The 26,034-nt window shown below is 40.0% G+C and overlaps 1 protein-coding gene across 2 annotated transcripts in view; it reads left to right on the top strand.

Annotated features, from left to right (window-relative positions):
* LOC138753853 (stAR-related lipid transfer protein 9-like) overlaps window positions 1-26,034 on the top strand; it is a 299,188-nt gene that overhangs the window by 202,254 nt on the left and 70,900 nt on the right. For both annotated transcript variants that reach the window (XM_069917341.1, XM_069917340.1), the window contains exons 18-21: window positions 2,150-2,287; window positions 3,807-3,889; window positions 5,882-5,985; window positions 9,041-9,091. In XM_069917341.1, the coding sequence (XP_069773442.1) occupies window positions 2,150-2,287; window positions 3,807-3,889; window positions 5,882-5,985; window positions 9,041-9,091 (376 nt within the window). The remainder of the gene's footprint in view (window positions 1-2,149; window positions 2,288-3,806; window positions 3,890-5,881; window positions 5,986-9,040; window positions 9,092-26,034) is intronic.

Below are 26,034 nucleotides of genomic sequence, written 5' to 3'. Positions count from 1 at the left end.
AAAAAAATTGAAGGTAAGACAGTAGATGTGGATTTTAGCAAGGCATTTGACAAGGTCCCCCACAAGAAAGTCATCCAGAACGTCATGAGGCATGGGATCAGTGGAAGCTTGGTTGTGATAATCAGTTGTACTATATATGTTTAATTACACGGGATTATTTTGTGCTGTGTATGTGTGCACTGTGGTCCAGAGAAATGTTGTTTCATCTGGTTGTATATGTACTTTCTTTCTTTGGCTTGGCTTCGCGGATGAAGATTTATGGAGGGGTAATGTCCACGTCAGCTGCAGGCTCGTTTGTGCCTGACAAGTCCAGTGCGGGACAGGCAGACACGGTTGCAGCGGTTGCAAGGGAAAATTAGTTGGTTGGGGTTGGGTGTTGGGTTTTTCCTCTTTTGTCAGTGAGGTGGGCTCTGCGGTCTTCTTCCAAGGAGGTTGCTGCCCGCCGAACTGTGAGGCGCCAAGATGCACGGTTTGAGGTGATATCAGCCCACTGGCGGTGGTCAATGTGGCAGGCACCAAGAGATTTCTTTAGGCAGTCCTTGTACCTCTTCTTTGGTGCACCTCTGTCTCGGTGGCCAGTGGAGAGCTCGCCATATAACACGATCTTGGGAAGGCGATGGTCCTCCATTCTGGAGATGTGACCTACAGTGAGTACAGTGAGTTGATAATGGACTTGAAATACTCCATTCCACCAATAATCTTGTGATTCCCCTCTGCACACAGTAATTTATATCCTATATTGTAGCAAACTGAACTCTACAAAGCACTCTAAAAGAACATTGGTTAGGCCACAGCTAAAGTTGCACCAAGTGCCCTGGCTAAAGAAGGACAGCATGACGTACCTCACCTCATGTCACCTATGTTGCCACCAATCAGGGATTCTTGGACTTAATATTCCATAGGCCCTACCACAGTTAATATATGTTCTTTTTAGTCCTCCAAAATGGATCACCTCTACTATTGACCAGATTAGTCTTTAAAAATCTCTCTCTGGGTACCAGAAGACACTTTGCATGGCAGTTTGAAAGGGCCTATCAACTTGATGGTCTTCCAGCAATCCTGGATGTCTGATTCTGTGTGCATCCCCCAGGAACAGCCTGTAGATCAGTGAGTCCTCGGTCATGCTGCTGCAGGGGATGAACCATGACAAGGACCCTTCCATCCTTTTCCATGCACTCTTAAGGCTTTTTCAGGTGCATTCTGCGTTAAGAATGCGCCTGAAGAAACAGAAGCGGCCCTTAAAATTGCAGTTCTGGCCACCTGAAAGGACAGCTGTTCCGGGATGCGCATCTGACCGCATTCCGGCTCCTGTCCCTTGGGCTGTCAATTCAGGATGGCTGGCTGTCAGCTGGGACAGCCAGCAAGGGTTGTCAGCGCACGGGACGTCCCCACACTGATCCTGCTGCCCCGCTCTCTCCCCACTCACGGGGCCGGAACAGCCGGCGGGAGAGGAGGCTGGAGCGGCCGGCGGGGGAGTACGGCGCTCGAGTCGGGTATCGGCATTGTTTCAGCCAGCTCCCTTCTCCCCCGCCGGCCGCTCGAGCCCTGCAGTCCCCATGCTGACACCCCTGACCCCATTCTCCCCCGCCGGCCTCTCTAGTCCCGCAGTTCCTGCGCTGACAGCCCAGCCACCTGCCCCTGCCCCTGACCCAACATCCTGCGCCGGGGGAAGGGGCAGCTGGGAGAAGAGCTGTCAGGCGCTCGCCAGCTGACTGTCATCCCAAATGCAGCCGCTTTTAACTGGGGAGGCAACTGTGCTGCGGCAATTATCCCTCTCGGAGGAGGGTTACAAAGTTCACCTTGCAAGCACCTCCTGCGCAATCAGGTGGCTTCTCAACAGCCGCATATTGCCAAAATATGCGGCTTAACAAGCGGGGCAGTTGGCCACCTGAAAGTGCCTTTAATGAACCTGAACCTTTTCTGCTGCTACTCATGTCTCAGTGTGCGGTTTGAGCTACTAGATGTGTTTGAGTCAATCATGCTTAAGATGTTTGTGATCCCATGTAACACAATAGAGGGTGTCCTTGGTGTGAAGATCCACTTTTGTTTCCATAACTGCTCAGGTCAAAGACAACAATAGACTTGGTAAGAGGTGAAAATCCCATTGAGGGCACATCTTTTGTATCAATAATTGTCATCTTTATTTTAGTTCTGCAAGGTCCATGGGTGGAGAAGGAACACTGTATAGTTCACAATGTTAATAGCATTGTGACTCTTGAATCAATAGGAGGAGCACAGTGCATTGTCAATGAACTGGATGTTGTCCATTCATGCCGTTTGTCACAAGGTAACGAGGTTGTTGCTTGCCCCACTAATCTAGTAACAATGTGCAGTATGTCTGCAAACATTTCCTGGTATATAATCCAAAACAAATCTGAAATACTCCATGTTTCCGTTTTCAAATTATTCTGATTACTGAATGCTCTTGGAAAGGAATTCAAATCTTTGCAACTCAGGGCTGACAATACGACTACTGACTGAGTCTCTACCAGCATTGGGCTCAAAGACCTGCTGAGAAATGCAACAATAATCCTAAATATGCATTGATGTCAGGGGACAAGATATTAGTTTTTTCATCATAACCTTAAACCTTGCACTTTCTATTGAATGTATTCTGTGCACTTTCTGACTCCAGTCCTGTTTTTTCATCAATGTATATTCACTGTTTTCCTCCCTTGGTCTTCACTGCTTAGTCTTCTGAGGGGGTCAGGCAGCCAATCAAGTAATCCACTATCCACTAATCCGCTATCCCATAAGCCTCAATGCCACTTTTCTGTGCTCTCCCTATCCTCCTTGATTCCTTGTAGCTTAAATGACTGAGTCGCCACCTTAAATATGTTCAGTAGGCCCTTTCAGGTGGACCAAATGCTCTGTGTAAAGGTGAAGATTATATCCCCTTGCGGCTAAATATTTACCTACCTGAATGCACCAAGAGTGCCTCTGAGGCGCTGACGCCAACCCTCAGAGAGGGATAATTGGTGGAATACTGCACTCCACCAACTCACCTTATTGTACAGCCGTGCTAAGTGGCTGTTTAGGGGTGGGCTAATGACTCCATCAGCCTGCAATCCAACTTCCGGCAACCTAACAGCCCCCCGCTCCGCTACCTGACAGCCCCGTCCCAGTGGGGAGGGGAAGTCGGCAGGGATGGCCATTGGGGCAAGGGCGGCCGGCAGGGGACATCAAGGGGGGCAGCCGGTGGGGGTTGTGCTCTGGCACTTCACTGGGCTCTTCGGTCTTCGGGGCTGCTCTCTGCAGCTCAAAACACAGTATAACATTGGCGGTCTTCACTACCCATAATCCTCCACACAGGTAAAACTGCTGTGTCGGGTGGTGCTGTGGAACAAGTCTCCCTGCCTCCATCAGATCTGGAGGGCACTATGAGGCACCTCTGGATATGAATGGGATGCTGGAGCAGCCTTTTAGGGCTGCTGCCTTAAAGGTTTGTAGTTTTCAATCTGCTCCTGTTGCCGGCCTCAAGGCGGAGGGTTCACCTGAAATGGCTTGTGACTCTCTTGGTAGAGAATTCCAAATACTTACTCCTATCTGAGAGAAGAAATTCCTCTTCATATCCATCCAAAATAGGGAATTGCTACTCTAAAACTATGCCCCTAAATTCAAGATCCTCTCACTGAGTGAAATCTCACCATTCATCCTGTTAATTCCTCTCAGTATCTTTTTCAGTAAATTCACCTCTTGTTCTTCTAAACTCCAGTACACAAACATATTTTATTGTAGGGTTATTGTGCATGTGTTGTTCATGGATTAAGATCATGTTTAATCACCAAGAAACCATTTATTTTCAGGTGCTATTATAATATTGGGAAAAGTGCATAAGTTCAGGTTTAATCATCCAACTGAGGCTGCAAAGTTGAGACAAAGGAGAACTGTGAGTTCCTAATACATGAATAAATGTGCTTTCCATTAATAAATGTGTTTTAAATTTGCAGGTAGCACTCTAACAATTCCTTAAATTTTGGACTATTCCATTATTTGGCTTTAACTTGCTGAGAATTGAAATAAGTACACAAATTAGAGTGTTTTATTATTCCCTAAATTTGGCAAAAGAGTATATTTGAAAGGAAATGCTAACTCAACTTGAGGGATTGATTGCAAAAAATAATCTCTTGAGGTGTTAGGGGCTCTGGCCTGTACTTTTCCAGTACTTTTGTTTATTATTGCTCAGTATGAATAATGTTATTCCCTAGCATCCTTTCATTTTGAAATAAAAGAATTTTGCATTTTTTGAAATCTAAGGGATGTGAGGATAATTGTCTCAGAATTCAACATGACCATTGATCCATATACTGCTTGTTAAATCGCTTCAGTCCATACAGTAAGATTTTTTACTACATCACTTGCCACATTTTGATCCAGTGACAATGAAGGAAGAGCATAAAAACGACAGACCTGATCGTATGAGATGGTGGTGTTCCAATGCAGTTGTATTCTTGCCTTTCTGGATGATAGAGGTTGAAGTGTTGGCAATAGCTTTGGTATGTTTCTGCAATGATTTAAGTGCACACTGAACATTGTAGCCACCATACACCAGGGATGAAAAGAAGAAAATATTTGAATCTTCAGGATGATAATCCAGTGATCTTTTCTCATGGATAATGTTGAGTTTTATGTTATGTTGGAACTGCATTTGTCCGATCAAATGGAAATCATTCTATCACACTCCTGACTTTGACCTTTGTCAATGTCAAGGTGAGCCATGGTATTTGCGCAGGCACTCAATTTCCGCTTCTGTCAGTGGCTCGGATGTTAATGCTACTGGATTTGGTAATATTATTGAATGACAGAGGGAACCACTTTTGTATGATATGGGTGGTGCAAATATCAGCCCAAGGCAGAATGTTTAGATCTTGCTGCATGGGGATGCATTGTTTCCTTACCCTGAGGAACTGGGAAGTTGGGCAGATGTGAAACTTGCTTTGACTAATTCACTACTGCAATGAATTTTTAAAGAGGTGATAACCTTGTCATGAGCAATGGTGATAATGAGAAATGGTTAAAACTGAGGAATGAATGGTGGGGCTAGTTTTCTGAAACCAAATTAATTTACACATTTGCTGAACAATTCTACCATTTTAAAAAATATTTTACTTTTGATTTTCAAAGACTCATGCAAATCCAAACAAACAACACAATCTCTTTCAACAATAGAATATAAAATACAGAGTCTATTTTCCCCTACTCCTCTCCCCTCCCTCCCATACAACAAAGAAAAGATTATTAAACAAAGAACCCATTATCGGTAAAGACACAAACCCTTAAGGGAACCCAAAGAAACCTAAAATTAAAAAGATAAGGAGCAAAATACAAGAGAGCACGTCATTGATCTCAATCATTTCACGACTGGCATGGATTGTTGCATTTCCTTTATTCAGAAGGGGTAGAATTATATCTGTGTACCATTGTGTTGCAGATAGGGTTGCCACACCCTAATAAATGTACCATATTTCCCCCTTAAATTGTATGGGATTTTCTCCAGGGGAATAAAAACTCTGCATTTCTTTATTCCATTGTGTAATATTTAGCTGGGAGTCAGACTTCCATGTGACCATTATACACATCCAGGCTACCGACAAGACCTTCACAAACTGAATTTGGAATCTGAGCAGTTTAAAACTCATGTCCATAATGTTTTGAACAATCCCAACAAGAAGGAACAAGGTTATTTTTATTTATTTTACCTCTTTGGAATTTGCTTCCTGCTTGAAACTTAAAACATGCATGTCAACCGTACTCCTCTCTCTTGTTTATGTTGTCTATTCAAGTGTATGCAGAAGCATATGAACAGGAGGTCACTAAATTTGTTAATAAAGAATTGACTTGTTACCTTTGGTTTATGGAAATATATTTTTTTCTCATGTAGAGCAATGCTTCTCTAGCAAGTAGTGGTTCTTGTGAATGGCTGGAATTGGATGAAGACTTCAACTTTTCCCCTCCTTATGTTTTATCTCCACTCATGAAAGCAAGGTAGGATGTTAAAGCACGAGAGCTACCCACTGACGCAAGCATACAAACATAATCAACTGTTATAGAAGTACTGTTTCAAGCTACAATTGGAGCAGGAAACAACATTGTTTAGGCACATAAAATGACCCAAGGCAAGGAGCTCAATACTTTCTCACAGATTTTTCAGCACGTGCTACTACTGCTCATCCTTACTCACCTCTGTCTGCTTTTTGCTCATACCTTGAAGAAGGGCTCAGGCCTGAAATATTGGTTATTCTCTATATCTTTACTTCCCATGGATGCTGTGTGATCTGCTGAGTTCATGCAGCATTTTATGTTTTTAACTATATCACAATGTCTGCAGATTTTCATGTTCCTCTTCCTATTATACACATTTCTAGCACAAAATTAATTGGTTCCTATGTGGTTCAGTACATTCTACCCCTCCTGTTCCAAAGAGTTATCCTTTACCCCACCACTGGGGTGGTACCTCTTCAGGGTGCTCGATTGTGACTGCAGTGTGTGTTAGCCATTCCATTACCATAATAGCAGTTCTTGTTATCCCACTAAATGTTCTGCACAATGGCAACTTGGCCAGTTTCACCATCCCCCACAGATCTTGATGTCTTCTCTGTAGGTAACAGGTGCAAGGTCTCTCTCTTTGGCTTGGCTTCGCGGACGAAGATTTATGGAGGGGGTAAAAGTCCACGTCAGCTGCAGGCTCTGTGAAAGCACCTTACACCAGCAGCTTTCCAATTTGTGGATATATTCTACTCTCCAAGAATCAAACCAACTAAATTTAAACTACCAGCTAATATATGGGATGTTACCATCTCCTAAGTCAAAATGTTAACGCTTTTCCCTACCAACTGCATCATGGTGTCTGTCATTCCTAACTCATCAAGTCTGAGCTTGCATTTTTTGAATTGTAGATGTTAAAAGGGATCATGTTGCTGTCAGCACACAGGAACCTATTGTAGATGGTAACTCAACTTCCACTTATTCCTCTGTCTAATAAAGTACAAATAGGAATGGAGAAACTCAGCAGGTCATGTAGCATCCATAGAAGGCAAAGGGTAGTCAATGTTTTTAGATCCTGAGCGCTTCTTCAGGAATGCCAAATAACAGGCAGATGCCTGAAAAATGGTGTGGCAAGGGGAGGGGGTAAAGGGAAAGGGGCACAGGCTTAAAAAAAAGTAATAGGTAGATAGTAGGAGGGGGAAGAAGCTGAGAAGTGATTGTAGAAAGGGCAGAGGGGTAATAAAGATACCTCGATAGAAAGAAGGGAAGGGGTGGGGAGTTGAAGGAAGGGAGACAGGGGTGAGGGAAAGTGAAAGAGGGAGAAGGGGGTGAATGGAAACTAGAGAAGCTGATATTGTTGCCATCTGGTTGGAGACTGCCAAGACGGAATATAAGCCATTGTTCCTCGAATTTGCAGGTGGCCTCAACTTGGCAGTATGTGTGGCCTTGGACAGGCATATATTGTGCCAATGGTGTGTGGAATTGAAGTGATTGGCTGCTGAGAGTTCTTTGCTGTTGCAACAGAAAGAGCAAAGGTGTTAGATGAATGTCCTCTTATCTCTTCCCATCAATTGCCCCCTTGGCATCCACCCCTAAGTCCACAAGAAGGGCTACATTTGCTTTCACACCTCCAGCATCTGCATATTTCACATTTATTTCCTATGTCTGATTTGAGTATTTAATATATTAATAGTTTTATATGGCTTATTTTCAGATTTTTATAGCAATTAACCAGTTTAAATTATTGATTTATTAGTTTTCTAATACACCAATCCTAGCTTAGAAAACAAAGAAACATTTTACTCAACCAACCAGTCAACAGTCAGGATTCAAGAGTTATTTTTCCCAGCCTAATGGACACTATTTAGAAAATAATACTTTTTGCATTCCATTTTAATTGTCTTATTTACTAATTATTTATTTTGTCGTTTATAATTTGGATTTATTTATAACTGTTTATAAAGACTGTTTCACTTGCATGAGTACTAAAAGCATTAAATAAATCTTACACATTTAATGCCTCATTTACACAAACTATGACAAATATTAAAAACTAAATAGTCATAATGCAGTTCATTTCCACTCATGAATTTCTTAACCTCCATTCTATTAAAGCACATAATTCACACGATGTTCTGTGACTTCACTTCTTCAGTGCTGTTGAGAAGTGATGTTTCACATGATTTATATCTCTGAACGATTTTCTGCATTCTTGATAATGACATTCCCAGCAAGACTGGTGTTTATTGAGTATCCTGTTTAATGCAACTGTGAAGGCTTTCCATTTTGTGTCAACTGTGCTGGGCGAGGAAGGGAAGTCACATTTGGGCCAGGCTGGCTAAGGACTGTAAATTTTCTTCCCTAAAGGACATTCATTAACCACATGGTTTTTTTACAGTGATCTACCAGTTTCATGGTTAAATTGTCTTGGTGGTAATTCAATCTCTTATTCTCTGGATTAGCTAATTTTTTTAATTTAAATATACAGCACATGAGTCCCTGTTGCTCAATTTACACCCAATTAATCTACATCCCTGGAACATTTCGAATGGTGGGAGGAAACCAAAGCCCCCAATGAAAACACACACAGATTGGGTGAGAATGTACAAACTCCTTACAGCACAGGATTTGAACTCCAGGCCTGATCGCTGGCACTTTAAAGGCATTGCGCTAACTGCTACACCAACCATACCGCATTGTAGTGACTCTAAAGAGGTCTTGCGTGAAGGGAACCTACTTCATGTCATAAACGTGACATTGCAGTGCCCAGTCAGTATTATTCTGCTGCTTTCAGTCCTGTTTTCTTAAAATAGTTGATGGCTATTGCTGAGTGACTTCCCAACTTGCTGTTTTCCAGCAGCATTAGGAAATCCCACTCTTTATCTGCTTTCTTCATCAGGGCTGCAGGGAAAACTTTAATTGCATGAGAAAAGAATGTGACTGTTCAAAGCCAAGACTGGGCAACAGCATGGTACCTTTGCAGTTTGCAGCTTGCCCGATTACTAACAAGGGAAATTGATGTAACAAACTGTTTTGTCTCTTGTTTTTAAAACAGCTTTGAACAAGATGGAGAGAAAGATGAAGAAATGGAGATAAATGAAACTAGGTGAGAACTTGGTCTAAGCAAGTAGCATCACTGACATTCATTTCTTCATTGTAAACATTCTCATATCATTACAGTTAAAAGATGATGTTAGATGTAGATAACCTCCACAGTCTAAGCTTCAGCAAACACATTAATTTTCTTCACTTTAATGTCAAACTGTACATTTCTTAACCTTGCAAGCTTTTCTGTAGTTAGCATTGCCAGCCAAGGTGGTTTGTTCCTGGAGTTAGATTTTAAAGATTTCATATTTACTTACATTATTTGTGTCAAGTCTGCTATCAGAATTCCAGGCACATATTTTCTTTGCTAAGTGGTTCCCTTCATAGAGTCACTACAATCAGTTACCATGAGGACCTCAGGTTCCATTCCACCACCAAAATCTGGTCTGATGATTGCGTACAGTACTAAGGGTGAGATGTAATGTTGAAGATACTGCCTTTCATACAAGATGTTAAACCTAAGCACATTTTCCTTTGAGAAGATGTGAAACCATTTTGGGAATATAGGATTAAAGGCATTCCAACTTTTAAGCTAGTCCTACAATTTGTTTAGATCATGGCTGATCTGTACTTTAAATTCACCATCCTTTGTTATAGTGATGGTAACATCCATCTATACCACATATCCATTTATTTAATCTTATAAAGTTTGCATTTGACCCTGCCAGATCTCTTGAGGCTTTATTGGTGGGGGAAGATTCCAAACCTCTGCAACACTTTGTGAAAACTCCTTTCTGACATCATCCCAGAATGACCGTTTTAAAATTGTTCCTTTATTCTGGATTACTAGAGGAGGTGATTTCTGTGTATGCCCTGTCATTTTTAATTGCCTCAGTTAGGTCACTGCTTATTGTTTCTGCATTTGATAGAACAGAGTGAAAGTTCATTGAATCGGCACTGCCCTCTCTGCAAGACCCAACATATCAGATCTTGAGTATCAGTCCTTAACCTCAGGAGCTAGCTGCTAATCGTATGTAATAATGCAAATGTTTTGTCGTTTGACATAATTACGGTGTTGGATATATTGATGCTGCAGTCTTGATCATGGTTCTTTTTATATTGCATTATCACTTATTCCTAAAACTGTTGGGCTGGGGGAGTCACGTGATGGAGTAGTGGCCGGACGGGAACTCCAGCCCTCTCCAGAAAAGTAAAAAAAAGACAGTGAAAAAACAAAGACACAAACACAAAAACCAAAATAAAGTGAAAGTAAAGGTGTGGAGAAAATGGCAGCGAAAAAAGAAAAGCCAAAAGCAATGGGAAGAAGAGAAGAAGAAAGGACGTCGGAAGAAGAAGGTGAAGGCCTTACCTGTCCGAGGAGGCCCGCCGCGGAGAGAGAAGCCCGCTCCCTAAGGTCAGTTGAAGCCCCGAACTCGGGACTACAAAAATGGCTCACGGAGCCAAACAAAAGTGCGCAACCGCGCATGACAAAAATAACACTGACGGGAGGGGGGACCAGCTGAGGAGTCGATCTCCACAGCTGAAATTGACAACCACAACAAAGCAGCAAGAGGAAAACACAGAAAATAAAGAGAACAAGAAAGAAGAGAGTAAAAAGAAATCAAAGAAACAACAGATGACCAACCCAGAGGAAGAAGACCAGCAACAAGACACTTCTAATAAAAATAAGACCAAAAATACCCAACAAAATAAAACAAACAAACCAACAAGAAAACCAGAAGAGACAGAGGTAAAGGACACAGATCCTGGAGTGGACTCAGAAGAAGAAGAAGAGGAAGAACACAGAGAAATGGAAGATGAAGGGAAGGGCAAGTACATGGATATATTATTTATTTTAAAGAATATATGGAATCAGTAAAAGAATGACAATCACAAGAATTCAGTGAAATAAAAAGAAGAGTAAAAAGTACAGAAGAAAAAATGTATAGATTAGAGATGATCATGTCAGATATAGGAAAAAGAGTGGACAAGGTGGAAGAACGAGAAACAGCCGTAGAAATGGAAGTAGAGGACTTAAAAAAGAAATTAGAAGAATCTGATAAAAAAAAGTTAAAGAGACACAAAAGCTGTTAGCTCAGAAGATAGATATAATGGAAAATTATAATAGAAGAAACAATATAAAGATAGTGGACCTTAAGGAAGATGAAGAAGGCAAGAATATGAGATAATTTATAAAAGAATGGATCCCCAGGGTCCTAGGAAGACCAGAATTACAGGAAGAAATGGAAATAGAAAGGGCACACAGAACATTAGCCCCTAAACCACAGCCACAACAAAAACCAAGATCCATTCTAGTAAAATTCTTAAGATATACAGCAAGAGAAAATATATTGGAGAAAGCAATGAGGAAAATAAGAGAAGACAAAAAACCACTGGAATACAAAGGTCAAAATTTTTTTTTCTATCCAGATATAAGTTTTGAACTCCTGAAGAAGAGGAAGGAGTTTAATACAGCAAAAACGATCCTATGGAAAAAAGGATATAAATTTATGCTAAAGTATCCAGCGGTACTTAAAATAGTTATTCCAGGGCAGCAAAACAGACTATTCTTGGATCCGGAGGAAGCAAGAAAATTTGCAGAACAACTACAAAACAGACAGAGAGAGGAAGATATGTAACGAGAACAAAAATGACCACAAACTATATGTATGTGTGTATGTATATATAAAAAAAATAGAATATAGGTAAGAACTAAGAAGGGAAAGAAAGGGAAGAAAGGAAGTATGGGGGGAATTAAGAGAGTGACCTTTGTTATATATAAAGATTAAAATCTTTTCTGGGGGGGCTGGGTGGGGAAGAGTTACGGTCACTGCGAAATCAGCTGACGCTTGCGAGTGAATTCGCAAATCCAAATGGAGAGGGGAAACGTGTTTGCCCGACAAGGGACAAAGGGCAACTCAGGAAGGGGAGGGGATAGTGGTGTTAAAGGAATTTTAGATAGGAGAATAAGGGAAATGTTTTATGTTTTAGAAATGTTGTCTTTTAATGTGTTCAAATAATGAAAGCAGAAATGGATAAGAAGGAAAGGTGATGATGAGGAAACGGAAAGGAAAGATAAACAAAGTATGAAATGGCTATGTTGAACTATATGACTTTAAATATTAATGGAATACATAACCAAATCAAAAGGAAGAAATTGCTAAATTTACTGAAAAAAAGAAAAAATTGATATAGCATTCGTACAAGAAACACACTTAACTGAAGTGGAACACAAGAAATTAAAGAGAAATTGGATAGGACATGTAACAGCAGCGTCATGTAATTCAAAAGCTAGAAGAGTAGCTATATTAATCAGTAAAAATGTACCAATCAAAATAGAAGAGGAAATAATAGATCCAGCAGGGAGATATGTAATGATAAAATGTCAGATATATTCGGAGTTTTGGAATTTACTCAATGTATATTGACCTAACGAAGAAGATCAAAAATTTATGCAAGATATTTTTTTGAAGATAGCAGACACGCAAGGGAACATACTAATAGGAGGGGATTTCAACCTTAATTTGGATTCACACATTGGTAAAACTGGGAAAAAAATTAACAGAAAGAACAAAGTAACCAAGTTTATAATTAAATCGATGCAAGAAATGCAACTTTTGGATATATGGAGGAAACAACACCCAAAGGAAAAGGAACATTCATATTATTCGAGTAGACATAAAACATACTCAAGAATAGACCTATTCCTGTTATCAGCTCGCATGCAAGACATAGTTAGGAAAACAGAATATAAAGCTAGACTATTATCGGACCACTCATCCCTGTTATTGACAACAGAGTTAGAGGACATCCCACCAAGAATGTATAGATGGAGATTAAACTCCATGCTACTTAAAAGGCAGGATTTTAGATAATTCATTGAACGACAAATTAAAATGTACTTTGAAATAAATACGGAATCAGTGAAAGATAAGTTTATACTATGGGACGCAATGAAAGCGTTCATCAGAGGGCAAATAATAAGTTATGTAACTAAGATGAAGAAGGACTACAATCAGGAAACAGAGCAGTTAGAAAGGGAAATAGCAAATATAGAAAAAGAATTAGCAATGAAGGAAGACACAACTAAAAGAAGAGAATTGGCAGATAAAAAAATAAAATATGAAACACTACAAACATATAAGGTGAAGAAGAATATAATGAAGACAAAACAGAAATATTATGAACTAGGAGAAAAAACGCACAAAATTCTAGCGTGGCAGCTTAAGACAGAACAAACTAAGAGAATGGTATTGGCATCAAGGAAAAAAGACAAACAAATCACATATAATCCAACGGAGATTAATGAAAACTTCAGAGAATTCTACGAACAATTATATCAAACTGAAAACGAAGGGAAAGAAGACAAAATAGATGAATTTTTAACTAAAATTGAACTACCAAAATTACAAACAGAGGAACAAAATAAATTAACAGAACCATTTGAAATAGGAGAAATACAAGAGATAATAAAAAAACTACCAAATAATAAAACAACAGGAGAGGATGGATTCCCAATAGAATTCTATAAAACATTTAAAGATCTATTAATTCCTCCCCTTCTGGAAGTAATCAACCAGATTGACAAAACACAAAGCTTACCAGATTCATGCAAAACAGCAATAATTACAGTAATACCAAAGACAGGGAAAGATCCACTCGCACCAGCGTCATATAGACCAATATCTTTACTTAACACAGATTACAAGATAATAGCTAAACTATTTGCAAACAGATTAGCCGACTATGTACCAAAAATAGTAAATCTAGACCAAACTGGATTTATTTAAAAAAGACGAACAACAGACAATATCCGTAAATTTATTATCTTAATTCATGCAGTAGAAGGAAATAAAGCTCCAACAGTAGCAGTTGGTTTAGACGCAGAGAAGGCCTTTGACAGAGTAGAATGGAATTATTTATTCAAAGTACTACAAAAATTCAGCTTACCAGAGAAATATATTAATTGGATTAAAGCATTATATAAGGAGCCATTGGCGAAAATGACAGCAAATGGATATATATCAAAGCAATTTAACCTAAGCAGATCAACAAGGCAGGGATGCCCACTATCTCCCTTAATGTTCGCATTAGCCAAAGAACCACTAGCAGAACTGATAAGAACAGAAAATAAAATAAAAGGGATAAAAATAAAAGGCAAGGAATATAAAATCAGTTTATTTGCAGATGACGTTATAGTATACTTCTTTCTTCTTCTTCTTTGCCTTGGCTTCGCGGATGAAGATTTATAGAGGGGTAAATATCCACGTCAGCTGCAGGCTCGTTTGTGGCTGACATGTCCAATGCGGGACAGGCAGACACGGTTGCAGCGGTTGCAGGGGAAAATTTGTTGGTTGGGTGTTGGGTTTTTCCTCCTTTGTCTTTTGTCAGTGAGGTGGGCTCTGCGGTCTTCTTCAAAGGAGGTTGCTGCCCGCCGAACTGTGAGGCACCAAGATGCATGGTTTGAGGCGATATCAGCCCACTGGCGGTGGTCAATGTGGCAGGCACCAAGAGATTTCTTTAGGCAGTCCTTGTACTTCTTCTTTGGTGCACCTCTGACGTGATGGCCAGCGGAGAGCTCGCCATATAACACGATCTTGGGAAGGCGATGGTCCTCCATTCTGGAGACGTGACCTACCCAGCGCAGTTGGATCTTCAACAGCGTGGATTCGATGCTTTCGGCCTCTGCCATTTCGAGTACTTCGATGTTAGGGATGAAGTCGCTCCAATGAATGTTGAGGATGGAGCGGAGACAACGCTGGTGGAAGCGTTCTAGGAGCCGTAGAGGACCCATGATTCGGAGCCGAACAGGAGTGTGGGTATGACAACGACTCTGTATACGCTTATCTTTGTGAGGTTTTTCAGTTGGTTGTTTTTCCAGACTCTCTTGTGTAGTCTTCCAAAGGCGCTATTTGCCTTGGCGAGTCTGTTGTCTATCTCATTGTCGATCCTTGCATCTGATGAAATGGAGCAGCTGAGATAGGTAAACTGGTTGACCATTTTGAGTTTTGTGTGCCCGATGGAGATGTGGGCGCACAAGGGGATGTTCAGGCCACCTGAAAGGGCCGACTATTACAAGTGAGGAGGTGCTCAGAAAGCTGAATGGTCAAAAGGAAGATAAGTCTCCTGGACTTTGGGTTCTGAAAGAAGCAGCTGTAAAGATTGTGGAGGTACTGGTAATGATCTTTCAGGAATCAATGAATTCTGGCATAGTTCGGGAGGACTGGAAAATTGCAATTGTCACTCTACTATTCAAGAAGGAGAAAAAAGGGAGGGAGGCAGAAGAAATAAAATTATAGATGGGTTAGCCTGATGTCACTGGTTGGAAAGATGTTGGAGTTGATGGTCAATAGTGGAGGTTACAGAGTACTTGGGAGGCCAAAAAAAACAAGATAAGCCAAAGCCAGCACAGTTTCCTTAAAGGAAACTCTTGTTTGACAAACCTATTGGAATTCTTTGAAGAAGTGACAATCAGGCTAGATAAAGAAGAGGCAGTGGATGATGTGCATCATCCACTTTCAGAAGGCCTTTGATAAGGTGCCGCACAAGGCTATTTTAGAAGATCAAAATTGTTTTCTTGTCATGTAATAGTACAGAACATGAAATATTACACTAAATTGCCTCTGCCATCAGCCAGACGGCTACTGAAAGTGTTGCCTGGTGCAAAAGAAAGACTTTTCAGAGTCACTGAGTGTCTGTGGATTCACCTCTAGTGCTCCTGCAACTTCAGGAGCCACAGACTCCTGTTCCATCAATCATCAAGCCAAGCTCCAACATGATCAAGAAGACTTCAGCACCCCAGGCCCTTCAGGAGTCCTACTTGCCCTCAGCACCATACTTGCCTTTAGCATCCTCTTGAATCCCACCTCCAATACCTGACTCCCAAAAGCCAGACTCCAGCATCTGGCAGCCTATGCAAGTCCCCTAACTGCAAGTCGCCTGTAGCTTGAGTGTGTCCCTCAGCTGCTGAGCCCATCACCGCTCCACCATCATGGCCACTGTCCTAATAGGGTCATCTCCTAAGCTTCTCCTTCTCAAGGTGGTGGGGCAGATAGTTTTGAGGAAAGAGGGAGGCTGCAGAATGGCTCAAATGGGTTAAGAGAATGGACAGAGATGTGGCAAATTTCCAGGGGTGGGACTGAGTGAGAAAATGGATCAGCTCATGATTGACTAGCGGGGTAGACTCGATGGGCTAAACAGTCTATTTCTCCTCCTACTGTATGGTTTTATTTTCAAGGTCCCTCATGATAAACTGTTTCAGAAAGTCATGAGGCAAACCATAGAACCGTGGCTGTGTGGATTCAGAACTGGTTTTCCTGCAGAAAGCAAAGAGTTTTAGTGGATGGCACGTATCCTGCCTGGAGGGCAGTGACTCATGGAGTTCTACAGGGACCTGTTTTGGGACCCCTGCTCTTTATGATTTTTATAAATTACCTGGATGAAGAAGTGGAAGGGTGGGTTAGTAAGTTGGCAAATGACTCATAGGTTGGAAATGTTGTACATAATTGTAGGTTTCAACAGGATACAGACAGGATGTAGAATTGGGCAAAGATCGAGTTCAATCCAGATAAGTGATGCTTTTTGAAAGGCTGGGTACATGATTAATGACAGGATTCTTCAGTATGGAAGATCAGAGGGACCATGGGGTCCAAATCCATAGATCTCCCAAGGATGCTATGCAGGTTGATAAAGTAGTTAAGAAGGCTCATTAGTTGGGGGATTAAGTTCAAGAACTCTGAGGTAATGTTGCAGCTCTATAAAATTCCAGTTAGGCCACACTTGGAATATTGTGTTCAGTTGTGGTTTCCTCGTTACAGGAATGTGGTGATACAACCGCCAGCCTACTGCAGGAGATGATCTCTGTACCTGCAGGAAGACTACCTTAGGGCTGACGCCACCTGGCTGGCTGTCAATCAGCTGACCTGAACAGACCCCCTAGGGGGATGACTCCACCTGGCCGGCTGTTAATCAGCCAACCCGAATAGAGACCTGAGCTGGTCCCTCCTGAGCCGGTCCCTCCTGAGCCAGTCATGCGGGAGCCACCAAAGCATGAACTGGTGTTCAGACTTCTATCTGAATAAAGCTTGTTGTACAGTCTTTGGAGTTTTGTGGTTGCTTGCGACTACCTCAGCGCACCACAAGGAAGGATGGGGAAGTTTTGGAGAAAATGCAGAGGAAATTTAACAGAATGTTGCTGGGATTGGACAATGTGTCTAGCGTGTTTGTCCTTGGATTGTAGAAGGATGATAAAAGCCATTCTCAACAGTGGTTATATGGCCTCTCTGGGGACCGCAGCACATTTAAGGGGGGGGCCATGGACTGAAATCATAATTCTTTAAAAATGATTTAATGTAGTTGGTAGAAGAGAAGTATGGAAGAAACCAATTAGTCTACTGCTTCACAGGGAAGGGGGAAATGCTAAGGGGACCATAGCTAAAATAAAAGTTGAGAATAGCTGCTCTACAAGATTATGAGTGGGATTGATATCGATAGGGAGAACAGCAGCACTTTTTTCCTGGGGTGACAGTAGCAAATACCACAGGGAAGGAAGAAAGTTCATGGGAGACAACAGGGGTAAGACTCTTAGACAGGCACATGGATACAAGAAAAATAGATGGTTATAGGTATGAGGTAGAGAAGGTTTAGATTGTTGCATAGGTTCATATAGGTCAGCACAACATTGTGGACCAAAGGGCCTTTACTGTGCTATAATGTTCTGGCAAACAACAACATTCAAAACTTGGAGCAGCCCAACAGTTTTTTAAATTTTTTTTATTTTTCACACTATAAACCATATTGATCAAGGTACATACATTTTCCTTCTTAAATATATACAGTGTCATTTTCTCCCCCCTTCCCTCCTCCCCTCCCTCTCTCCCTACCTCCCCTCCCTCCCTACCTCCCCTCCGATTTATTTAAAGTTCAGAATATAAGATACATTAAACCCGTCAAACAATGTTGTCACTCAATAAAAATAAACAAGAAATTCCACTGAGTCAGTTCTTTTCATTCTCTTCTCCTTCTGTCATTTTAGGTGGTAGATGTCCACGGTAGGTTTTCTCTATTATGTTTCATGTATGGCTCCCATATTTGTTCAAATATTGTAATGTTATTTCTTAAATTATAGGTTATTTTTTCTAATGGAATACATTTATTCATTTCTATATACCATTGTTGTATTCTCAAGTTATCTTCTAATTTCCAGGCTGACATAATACATTTTTTTGCTACAGCTAGGGCTATCATAACAAATCTTTTTTGTGCACCATCCAAATTGAGTCCAAAATCTTTGTTTTTAATGTTACTTAGGAGGAAGATCTCTGGGTTTTTTGGTATATTGCTTTTTATGATTTTATTTAATATCTGGTTTAGATCTTCCCAAAATTTTTTCACTTTCTCACATGTCCAAATTGCATGAATTGTTATTCCCGTTTCCTTTTTACAGCGAAAACATCTGTCTGATACTGTTGGGTCCCATTTATTTAACTTTTGAGGTGTAATGTATAGCCTGTGTATCCAGTTATATTGTATCATACGTAACCTCGTGTTTATTGTATTTCTCATTGTTCCAGAACATAACTTCTCCCATGTTTCATTCTTTATCTGTATGTTTAGATCTTGTTCCCATTTTTGTTTAGTTTTACATTTGTTTCCTCATTCTCCTTTTCTTGTAGTTTAATATACATGTTTGTTACAAATTTTTTGATTATCATTGTGTCTGTAATCACATATTCAAAATTACTTCCCTCTGGTAACCTCAGACTGCTTCCCAATTTGTCCTTCAAGTAGGATGTCAGTTGGTAGTATGCCAACACTTATATTATATTTATCCTTCATTTGTTCAAAGGATAATAATTTATTTCCCAAAAAACAATTTTCTATTCTTTTGATCCCTTTTTTCTCCCATTCTCTAAAAGAAAGATTATCTATTGTAAAAGGGATTAGCTGATTTTGCGTCAGTATTAATTTTGGTAGTTGGTAATTTGTTTTATTCCTTTCTACATGAATCTTCTTCCAAATGCTGAGCAGATGATGCAATACTGGAGAATTCCTACGTTGTACCAATTTTTCATCCCATTTATATAATATATGTTCAGGTATCTTCTCCCCCAACCCTCTTTTCAATCTTCTTCAGCATGATGCTGAACCAAGCCATGAAAAACCTCAACAATGAAGACTTTGTTTACATCGGGTACCGCACGGATGGCAGTCTCTTCAATCTGAGGCGCCTGCAAGCTCGCACCAAGACACAAAAGCAACTTCTCTGTGATCTACTCTTTGCAGACGATGCCACTTTAGTTGCCCATTCAGAGCCAGCTCTTCAGCGCTTGATGTCCTGTTTTGCGGAAACTGCCAAAAGGTTTGGCCTGGAAGTCAGCCTGAAGAAAACTGAGGTCCTCCATCAGCCTGCTCCCCACCTTGACTACCACCCCCCCACATCTCCTTTTTTTTTTTGAAGACTTTATTTAAAATTTTATAACATGAATACAATAGAGAATTACATTTAAAGAAAAATTTTTAAAAATTAAAATGGTATGATTACAATATTACATCAGAAAACTACACAAAATAACCCCCCCGTTAACTGTAACACAATATTAGTAATCTAACTTAAAATTAGTCCAACCCTCCCCCCCAAATAAAGAGTGAAGAGTTAATAAAATTAACAATATTATATATGGAAAAAAAATACCCACTTACAAATAAAGAGATAAAACTTAACCTAAAAAAAAATTCTAACAACAAAACAATATTTTATCAATACTAAAATATCACGCTTAAACATATATTTAAATCAAACTTAAATGCATATAATTAGCAAACGGAGTCCACTTTAACATATAAAAAGACATCCTATCCTGAATTGAAAAAAATATCCTTTCCATAGTCAAACAAAATTTCATCTCCAAATACCACTTATCTAAAGTTAGTATATTTTTATCTTTCCAAGTAAGTGCTATACATTTCTTTGCCACGACTAAAGCTAAATAGATAAAGGAAATCTGATAATCCTCTAAACCTAAATCAATTAATGATTGCATGTTCCCTAATAAAAATATATCGGGATCTAATACAAGATGGATATTATATAAACTGTTAAAAATAGATTGAATACCTTTCCAAAACTGTTGCAATCGATCACAAAGCCAAACAGTATGCAAAAAAGTATTGGCCGTCTGATCACATTGAAAACAAGAATCCAACTTACTAAGACCAAATATTTTTACTTTCTCCGGCGTTAAATATAGCTGATGAATAAAATTATAATTAATCATCGCTAGTCTAGCATTAATTAATTTCCGAATACTATTCTGACAAATTTCCATCCAAGCTTCTTCAGCTATTTTATGTCCTAAATCTTTTTCCCATTTCAACTTATCTTTATCGCAGTCTTTTTTACTATCAATTTCTTGTAAAATACAATACAACTCAGATATATATCCCTTTTTTGGTATTGAAAGTACATATTCTTCAAAACTAGATTCAGGTAATAAAATCATATGTCGACCACATAACTGTTTTACAAAAGATCTTAATTGATAATATACAAATATAGAATTCCCACTAATACCATATTTGCTTTGTAATTCGTCAAAGGAACAAAAACAACCCTCAGAAAAACAATCAGATAAATTTTTTATTCCCTTCTTTTCCCATTGTTTCAAAGTGGCATTGGAGACCGTAAAAGGAACAAGTTGATTATTATATAATGGCAATCTTCCAGAATATATATTTTTAAGTCCCAATTTTTTACATTTACTTGTCCATAAATTCAATAAATATTTCAATATTGGCACATCGTAAGTTCGTAGTAAATTTTTATTCCATCGAAACAAAAACTCATGAGGAAATTTTTCTAAAATAACCGCCATTTCTATCTTTACCCAACTAGGTAGGTCTTCCATATTCATTAATGCACTAAGAAATTTAAATTGAGCTGCTTCGTAATAATGCTGAAAATTTGGTAATCTTAAACCTCCAAATTGAAAATCCCACTTCAATTTTATCATTGCTACTCTCGGAAATTTTCCCTTCCATAAGAATTCTCTAATCGCTTTATATAAATCCTTAAAAAACTTTTTTTTTTAAAATAAGGAATTGATTGAAACAGATATTGTATTCTAGGAAAAATATTCATTTTTATGGTATTAATCCTCCCTAGTAAACCCAAAGGTAGATCCCTCCATCTAATCAAATCTAATTTAATCCTTTTTATTAAAGAAAGATAATTAATTGAGTATAATTCTTGAAATTTTGCATTAACATTAATTCCTAAATATTTAATTTGTGTAGTCCACTTCAAATTTGTAATATTTTTATACACTGAATAATCATCTTTACAAATTGGCAAAATTTCACTTTTAGCCCAATTTACTTTATAACCAGATAATTGGCCATAAATTTCTAAACATTCATGAATTGCAGGTAAAGAAGTATCCGGATCCACCAAATATAATAAAACATCATCAGCAAATAAATTAATCTTGTATTCCTCATTCAGAACTCTCATACCTTTAACATTTTCATTTTGACGTATTAATTGTGCTAAAGGTTCAATAACTATAGCAAATAAAGCAGGTGACAACGGACATCCTTGTCTAGTAGATCTTGTCAAACTAAAAGATTCTGAAATTTGGCCATTAACAGCAATTCTGGCCTTCGGGCTATTATATAAAGCCTTTATCAATCCAATAAATGAAGAACCAAAACTAAATTTCTCAAGTACTTTGAACAGAAACTTCCATTCCACTCTATCAAAAGCCTTTTCTGCATCCAATGAAACCACTATTGGATAATTCAACTGAAATTTAGATTTATTTATCAAGGTTATTAACCATAAAATATTATCTGACACATACCTATTTTTTATAAATCCCGTTTGATCACCATGTATAATTTTAGGCAGATATTGAGCTAATCTATTAGCCATAATTTTAGCTACAATTTTATAATCTACATTTAACAACGATATTGGTCTATAAGAAGAAACCTGTAAAGGGTCTTTATCTTTTTTTGGTATAACCGTAATTATTGCGTTAGAACAAGACTCGGGTAATTGAAAAGTATTATAAGTTTGTTGTAATACATCCTTATAAATAGAAGATACATCAGCATAAAAAACTTTATAAAACTCTATAGAAAACCCATCTTCATCCTTGGGGATGCCAGTGACGTCGTCAACCTGAGACACAGTAGTGCGAATTTTAAAACACCAACAGTGTGCACGGAGGAGATCAGAGTTTCAATAGCATTAATGGCCTTACTGAGGATTTGGCATATCTCAGACTGATCACTGAGACAGGCTGATAACATGATATGCATTTGCCTTGTCTGCTCTGGGTCCGCCATAACCCAGTGCTCTTCTGCTTCAGCGCGCTTCAGTTGACATCACGTTGGCAGGTGGAGCTACGGCTCCAGTCGGCCATCCTCCATGTGCTCCGGAGGGTGCTCCGAGGTGCTTCAGGTTGAATAGGTCCTTTCAGATGGATCAGGTAATGCTGCAAGCAGCCTTTTAGAGCTGCCACCTTAAAAGTGAGTTAGCAGTTTTAAATACGCTCCTGTTACTGCCCTCAAGGGCCCTCAAGGGCCTAGTAACTGCACTCACTCCCTTCCCTGATACCCTTGGCTATCCGGCACACTGCTAATAGGCACTTTCAGGTGGCCAAAATCCCCCGATGTAAAGCCGCATATTATGCCCATGTGCAGCTGTCGGGAGGCCACTTGAAAGTGCAGGAGATGCAAACAAGGTGAACTTTGTAACCCTCCTCTGGGACGGATAATCACCAGAGCACTGAGGTCCCACCCAGCACCTGAATGCAGTCGCCTGAAAGCGGTTGCTAAGGGATGACAATCAGCTGGCGTGCGTCTGACAGCCCCCCTCCCAGCTGCCCCTGCCCCCCAATGTGGGACATCCCCACACTGATCCCAATGCCCTGTTCTCTCCCCACAGCCCTATATCAGTCCCCAGACTGTGGGGCGGCTAGCACAAGCTGTTAGCACGGGGGCGGCCCACGCCGGTTGCCCCACATTGTAGAGACTGATTTAGGGCTGTGGGGAGAGAGCAGGATCAGTGTGGGGACGTCCCCACGCTGACAGCCTGCACCAGCCGTCCTAGCTCTGACAGCCAGTCATCCCAACCCTGACAGCCTGAAGGGACGTCCCGTGACGTACCTGAATAGCCATTCCACAGGTCTGAATCCACTTCTGCAGGCACGTTCTTGGTGGAGAATGCACCTGAAGAAGCCTAATGTGTTCCATAGTGAAGATTGATGCAAAATACTCTTTTAGTTCCTCTGCCATCTCCTTGTCTCCCATTATTATTTCTCCTGCATCATTTTTTTAAAGGTCCTATATCTATTCTTACCTCATTTACTCTTTATATACTTGATTCTTTTTGTATTTTTTTTATATTACTTGTTAGCCCACTTATGAGTTTTTTAATTGTTTTCTGTAAGTTTTTAAAAGTTCATAAATTCCTTTTATTAAAGTGTAATAATACATGAAATACTTTAACTTTTTTCTGAAAAAGTCAGAGTTGTCATGAGCATGGCCTGGTGCCCCTGACAATAGGAGAAAGATAAGCAAAAGAGACACTGAGTGTCTGTGAATTCACCTCCACCACATGGTCTCAAGTTCAAACCATTGGTAACCAAATCCAAACCTCTGAAACAATCATGGCCCTTTTGGGAGCCCTTCTTGCCCTTAACACCCTCTTGAATCCCGATTACGATACCTGGTTTCTATGAGCAAGTCCCCAACAGCCCACAGCCTATGTCGGTCCTTCAGCTGCTGAGCCCCTTACTGGTTCGCTGCCGTGGTCACTTTCCCTGTTGGATCATCTTCTCTGCTTCTCCTTCTTGACAGGGGGTGTTTTCCCCATTTCTGCTACAGCCCCTAGTGGCATGCTATCCATCTTGCAAAATTTTAAAAGAAAGCACCTATGATTCCTTTAACAAGCTGTTTAAAGTCAGAACAGAGCTGTTGGCATTAGGACGCTGTGGAACAGTGTTGTGTCTCCATTCCCTGCTCTTCCAGATCCACACCAGTGGCAGCTCTGCCATTACATCAGCTCCACCATTTTTTAAAATCTACTCACTGATTTTTGCTTCCTTGAATGCCCTCTATTTTGCTTTTAGATCCCTTGTCAGCCACAGTTGTGACATTTTTCTATTTGAATATCTTTTTTTTGGTATATATCTATCCTGCACCATCCTCATTTCCAGCCAAAACTCCACCCTTTGCTGCTCTGCCATCCTCGCTACTAAGTTCCTCTCTCATGCCACTGTAATTCCCTTTACTCCATTGAAATACTGACACATCTTTCTTCAGTTTCTCCTTGTTGAATTTCAAATTGAACTCAATCATATTGTGATCACTGTCGCCGAATGGTTCCTTTACTCAGAGCTCTCTAATCACCTGTGAGCACTGCTGTGTGAATAATTCTTTCTTCAGTTTCTCCTTGTTGAATTTCAAATTGAACTCAATCATATTGTGATCACTGTCGCCGAATGGTTCCTTTACTCAGAGCTCTCTAATCACCTGTGAGCACTGCTGTGTGAATAATTCTGACGCAAAGTCCACAGTCTATACAATAGGCTTTAATTAGCTTAAACTCTGCTTACCTGCCTATCCTTTCAATACACTGTATATCCTTGGATATTCAGCTCCCAATGACACCCATTCTTTAGCCTCAACTCCGTGATGCCCACAACATTGTACCTCCCAATGTGTACTGTACTACAAGATCATCCACTTTATTTCTCATGCTGAGTGAATTTATATATAAATTCAATATTGTATTTGTTACTTTTTTTTTACTCTGTCCCTGTTATATTGCAATTCAACCCACTAGTTGAAATTTTGCTCTATCTTCCAGTCCATCCACACAAACTCCCTATAAGCTATCTCAACTTGCGTGTCAACCACCCCTTCCTCTGCCTCTTCACTTTGGTCCTCACTTTCTTGCAAATTTAGTTTCAAACTCCCCACCAACAACATTCGCAAACATCATTGCCAGGATAGTGGTTCCCTTCCAGCTCAGATGCACCCTTCCCAAGAAAAGATTCAATGATCCAAGAACTTGAAACCCTGCACCATCTCCTCAACCACTCATTTATTTGTGCTATCTTCCTGTTCTGACCTTCCCTTGCTCATGGCACAGGGTGTGATCAAGGGATTACCATCTTGGGGTCCTGCTCTTTGGCCTCCTTCCTAACCCCCTAAACTTACTTTGAAGGACCTCTACCCAACACGTGCCCATGTCATTGGTACCAATATGTACCACGACCTCTGGCTGCTCTGAACACAAAGATGGGAGCAAATATTCAGCCAGCGGAGTGCCTTGACTAGCGTTGCTCATAGCAGCTGTTTGAATAAAGTTGTGTTTGAATAACATAGCGTTGCCCAGGATTAAGAGCTGGTTGATGCCGCTCACCGTTGGGGTGGCTCTCTTAAAGTGTCTCCTTATCCCTGCTTAGTAAGAGTCACCCCGGTCAGAGGATTTATCTGTAAACTTGGGGGAAAATGGGGTTTAATTATCTATAATGTTATTGTTTGTCTTTTGGGCAGCAGTTAAATGTTTTCAAACGATGTGACTGAAAATAAAGTAAAATACTTTAAGGTTTATATATTCATGAAAGTGGTTTGTTTAGTGTAAGTACAGTAAAGTATTTTTTCTTTTAAATTGTTAATTAATGCAAGTGTATTAGGCATTGGAAGAGTAAGTCTAAACAACGGAAAGTACACTTATCCTGCATCTTCCAATGCCCACAGATGTTGGATACCAGGGGTTTTACAGTACTAAACATAACCTAGAAAAGGTAGAAGAATGCTTTGAAGCTGTTGCACTGTTTGCAACCTGGCATCGCTCAAATTTGATATTGTGAGATTGGTTGTCAGGAAGTGCTGTCTAATTTCCTTGAATTGGTACTGGCAGCAGAAACCTTCACTGCTTCAGAATGCCTGGATGAGTTGTAATCCACTGGGCTATTGGCAGTGATGAAA

The sequence above is a fragment of the Narcine bancroftii genome, chromosome 2 (genome assembly GCF_036971445.1).
Source record: "Narcine bancroftii isolate sNarBan1 chromosome 2, sNarBan1.hap1, whole genome shotgun sequence".
NCBI lineage: Eukaryota > Metazoa > Chordata > Chondrichthyes > Torpediniformes > Narcinidae > Narcine > Narcine bancroftii.
Note: the sequence above shows the minus strand (reverse complement) of the source record. Positions and strands in the feature narration are given on the sequence as shown.